At 38.0% G+C, this 9,202-nt stretch overlaps 1 protein-coding gene across 1 annotated transcript in view; it reads left to right on the top strand.

Moving 5' to 3' along the window:
• Positions 1-6,251, top strand: part of LOC309823695 (guanine nucleotide-binding protein G(q) subunit alpha) — a 291,379-nt gene extending 285,128 nt beyond the window's left edge. The window contains exon 7 of the mRNA XM_082656228.1: positions 2,026-6,251. Within this exon, the coding sequence (XP_082512354.1) occupies positions 2,026-2,216 (191 nt within the window). The 3' untranslated portion in view covers positions 2,217-6,251. The remainder of the gene's footprint in view (positions 1-2,025) is intronic.
• Positions 6,252-9,202: the final 2,951 nt, after the last annotated feature.

Here is a 9,202-nt window from a genome sequence, read left to right on the forward strand (position 1 = left end):
ACGAGAAAGGTGCTCAATCCTTGATAGGTGGTGGTGGTGCTTTAGTGTTGCTTTTAATTTACAAGTTTTAAATTAATATATTTATTAGGATCTGTTATGCTCTATTGAGATATAATTCATATACCATTTAAAATCCACCCATTTGAAGCGTATAATTCAATGCTTTTTGGTATGTTATGTTAATTTTTTTAATTCTGGTAAACTATATGTAACGTAAAATTTGCCATTTTAACCATTTTTAAGCATGCAATTCAGTGATATTATAATTACACTCACAGTGCTTTGCAGCCATCACTATTCCCACAACTTTATCATCACCCCAAACAAATTCTGTAATCATTAAGCAATAACTCCCCTTTTCTCCTCCTCCTAGCCTCTGGTAACCTCTAATCTACTTTCCGTCTCTATAAATGTGCCTAATCTAGGTACTTCATATAAGTGGAATCGTACAATATTTGTCGTTTTGTGTCTGGCTTATTTTACTTGATAAAGTGTTTAAGGTTCATACACGTTGTGGCATCTATCAGAACTTAATTGTATGTATACACTACCTTTTGTTTATCCATTCCTGTCGATGGATCCTTGGGCTGTTTCCACCTTTTGGCTGTTATGAATAATGCAGCAATGAAAATTGGTGTACAAGTATCTGTTAGAGTCCCTGCTTTCAATTCTTTTGGGTATATACCTAGGAGTGGAATTGCTGGCTCATGTGGTAAGTCTGTGTTTAGAGTTTTGGGGAATCATCAAACTGTTTTCCATTTTCCATTCTCAGCAACAATGCACAAGGGTTCAGATTCCTTCACATGCTTGCTGACACTTGTTATTTTCCACTTGATTTGATTATAGCCATTCTAGTAGATGTGAAGTGGTATCTTATTGCGATTTTGATCTGCATTCCCTAATGATGTTGAGCATCTTTTCATGTGCTTATTGGCCATTTATATATCTTCCTGAGAGAAATGTTTATTCAGGTCCTTTGCCTATCTTTTTATCAGGCTGCCTTTTTGTTGTTGAATCGTAGGAGTTCTTGGTATATTCTGGATATTTACCCCCTTAGCAGATATGTGATTGATTTGCAAATATTTTCTCCCATTCTGTAGGTTGTCTTTTTTTTTTGTCATTTTTTTTTTATTTCTTATTGAAGTATAGTTGAATTACAATGTTGTGTTAATTACTGCTGTACAGCAGAGTGTGTAGGTTGTCTTTTTACTTTCTTGATGTCCTTTGATATACAAAAGTTCTTAATTTTGATGAAGTCCAATTGATCTGTTTTCTCTTTTGTTGCCTGTGACTTTGGTGTCATATCTAAGAATCTGTTGCAAAATTATTAAGTAACTTCTTCATATATCCTGGTAAATGTACCATAATCCTTCTAAGACAGTGCTTGGCACATAAGAGACCCTGGATAAAAGTAAGAAAATGTAAACCAACTTTTAAAATCATCACACGTAGTGAATTGAATTCTCATAAATGTGGTTTGCTCAGAAACACCAGAAGTGAGGCTACAGAGGACAGCTGTAGACGGACCAGACCTTAAGGAACAGGTTTTGTATTCTGAGAGAGATTTCAGTCTGGAGAATGTAAAATGATCCATCGTGGAGTGGGGGAGGGGAGACACACAGGGGCAGATTGACGGGAGAGCCTGAGGCAGTTACGTTGTACGCATGCTTATTATGCAGCTGAAACCAGCTCAGTTAACTCAGCCCAACAGAAGGAAACTAATCACACCCCTACAGAAGATTCTGCTGTGGCTCCCTGTCTCCCAAAGAATCAGAGCTAAACCTAGCCTGCCCTTCAAGCTGTCTGCCTGTTTTCACCTAATCACATTCTGTGGATGGATGGAGATGAATGGATGGGCAGGTAAAGTGACCCAGAGGAGCAATTACACATAGTCGTGTTGAGGAAGGTGCTTGTAACAGATCCAGTCTGCACTGAAGAGGTCTTTATGAGCATCAGTAACCACTGACTGAGCAAATGCCTTAACAGATCAGCTGACCAATGTCCCTTTCCTCCCTTGGCCAACAGGACCCCAGCGAGATGCCCAGGCAGCTCGAGAATTCATCCTGAAGATGTTCGTGGACCTGAATCCAGACAGTGACAAAATTATCTACTCCCATTTCACATGCGCCACAGACACCGAGAACATCCGCTTTGTCTTTGCCGCCGTCAAAGACACCATCCTCCAATTGAACCTGAAGGAGTACAATCTGGTCTAATTGTGCCTCCTTGACACTGCCCTTCCCTTCCCTGGTGGGCTATTGAAGCTATACAAGAGGGACTGTATTTCTGTGGAAAGCAATTTGCATAATACTAATTTATTGCCGTCCTGGACTCTGTGTGAGCGTGTCCACAGAGTTCGTAGTAAATATTATGATTTTATTTAAACTATTCAGAGGAAAAACAGGATGCTGAAGTACAGTCCCAGCACATTTCCTCTCTTTTTTTTAGGCAAAACCTTGTGACTCAATGTATTTTAAATTCTCAGTCATACTCACAAAGAGCTGTTTCTTCCTCTCTCTCTCTCCCCTCTTCTTTTCTATTGAGCAAAATGAAGCTGATTTTCCTTTTCCTAACCCATCCCTTCTTCCTGATTTTTCCCACATTACAATGGCCTTTATCCTAGTTCCATTCTTGGTCAAGTTTTTCTCTCAACTGATACAGTCAGGACAAGTGTCATTCAATTTAAGCCATCAACATCAGCTTAATTTAACAGTTTGTAGTTTTTGCTGAAGGATTATAAGTATTAATACTGTGGTTTTAAATGTATTGCTCTGGATATACATGTAGAGGTTTTTTTATATAAATACATTGTTTTGCCTCACTTTGGGCTGGGACAGTGGATGCCCATCTAACGGTTAAGTGTCTTTTTTTTTCTTTCTTTTTTTTTTTTGGATTTCTACCTTCAGCCATAGCTTGGTTGCTCAGTGAACTGTACATAAGTCAGTAAGGCAAGGGCCAAGACACACAGAAGTCCGTCCTTTTGAAATGCCATGTGCCATTGTCCTTCCTCCTTTCCTTCCCTTTTTTTTTTCACCTTGCTTTCTTCAAACTGCAGATGCCAAAAAATAATGCCAAGAGACACTACATTATTCCAATGGCTGCTACCCAGATCCTTTTCATAGGTTGCTCTTAATTTTTTTTTCCTTCAGTTCAAACTTTTCCTCCCTTTTTTTTTTTTTTCTTAGTGTTTGGGCCACAATTTTTAAAATGACTTTTATTAATGGGTATGTGTTGCCAAAGCTGGCTTTTAAAAAAAAATTTTTAGTGAGAACTTAAAAGCCAGTATCTTAAAATGTAAGAGAGTAAGACTGTGAAGGCTAAAGTGTTTGGCTGCGAATGAACCTGAAATACCAGTTGCCAAACAGTTGGTCACTGTCAACTTGACTCTCATAGTCCATCCTTTTCTTTGCCCTTAAAATCATTGTTTTGTGTCCACATTCCATGTTGAGCATCTAAATCGACAATGTGGAAAAGCTGTCCTGTGTGATACCCCATGAAATCTGCTTTTCTCTCTTCATTTGAAGCCAGTTTTACTCTCTTTGTGTTCTTTAAGGTCAAGTAGGTCTGCCAAGAACATTGGTTGATAGTAGTATTCTGACACCTTTAATTTGCAGAATCTGAAGTTACTGCTCGTTTACCATCTTTGGGATCTTAAACTGGTGACTGGCTGAGTTGAACTTAAGGAAGATTTGTGGACCGAAACTCAAAAGTAACCTCTCTGTTCTGTAGAACATGTATTTATAAAACTGAACATAGTAGGAGAGAGATTTGGAATTCTATATGTGCAATTTTTCAACCAATGCAAAAAACACAGCACATGTATTGATGAGCTTCTGTCAAGCAGTTTGAGTTGAAATATGATTTAAGAACATAAGTCATGACTGTTTTAAACCTGCTGGGAAGTTAGAATTAGGCCATGATGCTGGTCTCAGTTTAACTACAATACTATTTGGCACGAGTCTAAACTTTCATATACATCACTCTTTTGGAACAGTAAAGGAGAGGGAGAAAATCAATGGCTTATCAGATGAGTACCAGAGTTCCTAAGTAGTAATGGGATGTTCCCATTCTTTACTCTCCCAGCCTCAAACTACACAGGTTACTTGGTTTTTTTTTCCTCCTTATTCAGAAAGCACCTGTAATTTAATGAAGAAACAGACTGCCTGTAGGTTTAGTGCAATTACGAATGCTCTAATCATTGTACATACATCTCTCCCTTGATATTGCATCATCCATCCTGGCTTTGTAATCATTAATTTTTTGGCAGATTGAATGTGCTGTATTGATATGTATCTATGTAATTGTATTGTGTGTCTTGTAGCTAATTCACATTTTGAATAATGTTATTTTATTTACTTTTTTAAGAGAGGAGAATGTAAATTTGTCAGTTTATTTCTGACTAGGGATATTTTTTTTTTTCCATTTAGAAAAGAAAAAAAAAACCTTACTATCGTACGGAGCGGTACTAGCATCGTGCTATATAAAATCATTTGCACATTCCTGAGTAGAGGTATACTGATTATAAGACCCAAAGGTCTTAAGACCCAAAGGTAATTTCATAGCAAAAATCAGTTGGAGCTTTTATACAAACACGGAAACCAACTTTGTAGAACTTTTGCCATTTGACCTAGGATTGGAATATGAGCTTTTATACAATTCACATTCTTATTTGGCAAATATGCACAGTTTAGTATTACCTCTCTGATGGCCTTTATTAGAAAGGCAGTTTTAGAAGCTATTGTGATCCACTAAGGAAATGTTTTAACAGCTAGCGACCACTGCTTGCCTGAAAGGGCGATCTTAAATTTGGTGCAGCAAAAGAAAAAAAAAAGAAAAAAAAAAACAAAAAAAATATAAACAACAACATTTGAAGGCCTACAGTGTGTATAGAGAAAACCTCATCACAAGGTCATAAGTGTTACAGTTTTAGGGAATCAAGATATTCTATTTAATAGAGCTATAGTAGATGTAGTCAATTAAACCTGATCTCAGAGCTCAAAGAAGATGAGCAAAACAGGGAAAGATTGTTATATTTGTCTTTATGAAATCGGGATGGAATTGCTATGCAGAATTGCGGTTTGTGGTCTCACTGTTCATCTTAGGGTGCATGACAAGATCCCTTCTCTTGAGAAAGGAAAAAATTGATCACCCTAGTTACAGTGACGCATAGAAACCGAATTGTATCCACACTAGTCAGTCGAAGCTAAAGGATTTTCTTTTTTGTTTCTTTGGGGTTTTACTGAAGGGTCTGGGGTGGGAAGGGATTCTTTTCAGTTTTGTATAAAAACGAAGTTTACTCATGCTTTCTATTATTATTGTGATTGCAAGCATTCTAAGCGTGTGCCGCTGGACCCCTCTTGTGATGCTCTCGGTAACAGTAACGGAGGCCTGTGGCGAGTTTTGTGGTGACTTGGGCATGTCTTATTGAAAAACAAAAACACAAAACACAGAAACCTTTCTTCAGCAGACCAAGGCAAGCAGCCGTCTCATGACTCACTTAACACATTGCAGTGTACCAGTTTACAGATGATTTTTCCCTTTTTGCGTGACATGGCAGTTCCAACCCACAGAGAATCCCTTATTTGTAAATTGGAGGTTTGTACTATGCCTTACAGAGCTTAAATTCAGAAGTTTGTGCCTCATATCTGAAACAAAGGGAAATAATAACAAAAGTAAGTGAATCCCCTCAAAGTGTTTGTTTTTAAATACATTTTCATATAAAGAGCTCTGTTGAATGTCATGAATAGATTGGGGGGAAAAATCTTCTAGAAACCTGCATATGTTGTTTACTAGCAGATGACATCTACAAAAGGTATTTAAGGAACACCCGAAACTTGTATTTTTTTGTAGATTAACTAGCAGGTCTAATATTTAAAAAAGGTAATTCAGCTAAAGGACAATTTACTTTTTGTACTTCAGACTATCTTGATTGTCAAGGTGTACGAACTGTAATTTTAAAATTTATACTGCCACATGATTGTAAATTTTAGTTGTCTTAAGTTAGGAATCAGTGAAAAGCTATTTATGCTGGATAGGGGTCAAAAATGACTATTATTTGCAAAAAATATATAAAAATAATGGGAAGAAAGGGCTGCATAATGAGATACTTACTGCAAGACTCAGATACTCGTTGGAAATAATCAAGTTACCCTCAATTTCCCTTTGTTTTCAGTTTCTCAAAAAGAATGAATGAAATGAAATATAGCAGAATGTTAACCCATATAAAAATAAAGTGTACCCAAATATTGTAACGATATTGCTGCTCTTCTTAAAATTAAATAAGGGTTTAAAACCACTTAATTGGTAATTGACAACATCTCAGTTGACACAGATAAGGTGTGCTTGGTATACTGTTTTCTTCCAAAGGTTATCTTTGGTTAGAAACACACACAAAAATTAAAACTAGTAAGTAACATTGTGTTTATCTATCTCTACATATTTCCAGCATATGTAGCGTTAATAGATCTGTCCTGGTAACTATGTCTTTGGGATTTCATTTTGATTCCATAAAATTAGGAAAAGAAATGGCTTAGTTGTACATGACTAGCTAGAGATTTTTGGAGCCAAACACCTGCTGTTTCGTAGATACTTAGTACACAGTCTGAACTTGCCACTTGTTCTTCTCACAGAATAACCATTTCCTGCTGTCTTCCCAACTACCAATGCCCTTCAATAACCCTGTTGCTTCTAGAATCATCTGTTCAAAGTATGCATATACACCTAGCACATAGTAGGTGCTCAAATATTAATTTCCTTCTTACCTCCCTTATCATGTATCCTCCATTGCCCCATATGATTCCACCCCAATAGTAAGTGGCATTTACATGTTATGAAAACATCTATTGGGTGAAATTGGATCTCACTTGGATAAAGGAATTCTGACTTCCATATAAGCTTTGGTAGACAGAAAAACAACAGGGAGAAGATATTCTTCAATAGAATATTTTTAAGTTTAGAAAAGGAAGATGGAAAATTACTATGTAACTTTGTTCAGGTTACTTCGACTGAAACACGTTTTTGGTGGATTTCTTTTCCTCAAAGAACTCTCTAAATGCAACTTGCTGGATTCCTCACCTGTCATCATGCTGGAAACCCTTACTAGACCTATGTATTTTAGGGAGTTTTGTCAGAAAAACATTTTTAACTTGCAGTATTTAAAAGAATCATATTTACTGTTCTTAAAATGTCATTCAAATGCATGTATTGTCTATTGTTTGGGGATGGGAACTAGTTTTGCAAAAAAACACCTAATGTTGTATAATAATGCCCCGATGATCTTGCTGGTTAAAAATACAGTATTTTTGGCCATAAGTTTGTACTACAGTTTTCTTCATTCTTGAGTTTTCCTTCTCTTGAAGTTGCCTAAGCCTCTCCAAGAATATTTTTTATTAGAAGGAGTATTGGGATAAGTCTTTCCTTCCTTAAAGCACTTTATACTGCACATCCATTTCCCAAAGTAGGTTCAATAGTTTTTAAACAAACCACCAAAAAAAAAAAAGAAAAAAACTCTTTTCCTTTCTGAATATAATCAGAAATTTCCGACTTCTTTAGTGGAAGTTTTCATATTGATAGTGTTTATCAAATTTGTTTAAAAAAAAATACTTGCCCTAATTTAGGTTGCAAGCAACTGTCAAAACAAGTTTAAATAGCTGCTCAATAAAGACTTACGACAAGCCCCAGTCTTCACCCTGAGGCCATCTCCTCAGTGAAAGAACACGGGGCCTCACAGGCAGAGGGTTTCATTAGAGTTTCTTGTCTCAGCCCTGGGAATTAAAGGTCCACTCCACGTGGGGAAAAGGACCTGGCGTAGGTGTCCTTTAAGTCTGTGATTTTTAGAAACATAACGTCGAGGCTTTTGAGATCAGCTGAAAACTAGCTTTTCTTTTTCTAGCAATTTTGTGAAGTCGGGGTGATGGCAGCAAGCGCTTCTCCAGAAAATCGGTGCTTACGTATAGGGACCTGAAACCGTAACAGAAGCAAGACCTGTTCCTGCTACTTGTGATCAGGTCTTTTACTTGGTAGCCCAGCCCTTGCTTAGGGAATTTTGTGTCTTGCAGAATACTGTTCCGTCCATTAACTTTAGAGAAGAAAGTGTCATTTTTACTTAAAAGCCTTAGTTTTAAGGCTCTCCTATCCTTGCACGTTTTAGAGACCCTTTCCAGTAGGCGGTGTCCCTTCTCCCTGGATCTTCCTGTGAAAGGAATGGTGTGCCTGGGGACTGTCATTAGTACGGGCCTGGAGTGACAGTTCCCACAGCCTCTCTGCCGAGGAACCGGGGTGTTAAGCAGCCCCCTAGCGCTCCTCACTCTGTGGCCTTCTTGCTGGGCCCTGACCCCACCAGGACCTGACCTTGGTCCATCTGCGTCATCATCTTGAAGACCCCCGCCCACAGAAAAACACAGGAACTTGCTGAACATTATTTGAGCCAAGTATTTTAACTTGATCTTTCAACTCACAGGTCAAGCCTGCCTAGTCTGATTTTTTTCTGTGCTATCCTGGGAGCAATAAAAGAGTAGCTGGTCTGAAAGCTGCTCTACCTTTCTCTTCACCTTCCCTGTCTCCTCCCATTTTTTCTCTTAGGATGTGACAGCCGGCATGCTGCCTCTTGAGAAACCAGTTAGACCACAGCAAAGAGGTGGGGGGAGAACTTGATGCCAAGGAACAACAGTAGTTCGTGTGAGAGTGCGTACAGAGCAACTTCTAATCGTCATCAGCCGGTGTCTTGCTTTTCTCTAGTCTGATTCTGAGTCATTTCCATGTTCATCAGCTACTTCATATTTAAAGCCTTTACTGAAATGGTGATCAGGGTTGGACAGTGGAAGGCAGTGGTTGAGGGTGGGTTTCTGGTTGGTTCTTTTTGTTCTAAGTTATCTATGTGTTGCCATTGTTTCTTTGTTTCATTGCCACGGCTAATGAAATACAGATCCAGCTATTATGAGGCACTGAACTCAGTCTATTTTAAGGGAGCCTCCCTTAGGTCCCTGCAAAACAAGGCCTTGGTTGTAAAATGCGGGTCTCTTTAAAATCTAAGATATACAGGGAATTCTGAAAAGATTCTTTTTGAATTCTGATGCCTCAAGACTTTAAATATGATCTGGATTGAGGCTCGCTCTTTCTGTTTTCTTCAAGAATGCAAAGGCCAGATATTTTTCTGTCCCAAAAGCCTGTGGGTAAGATAGGCAACTTGCCTCTTTAAGAGGGT

This window comes from Grampus griseus, assembly GCF_964374135.1.
Source record: "Grampus griseus genome assembly, chromosome: 6".
NCBI lineage: Eukaryota > Metazoa > Chordata > Mammalia > Artiodactyla > Delphinidae > Grampus > Grampus griseus.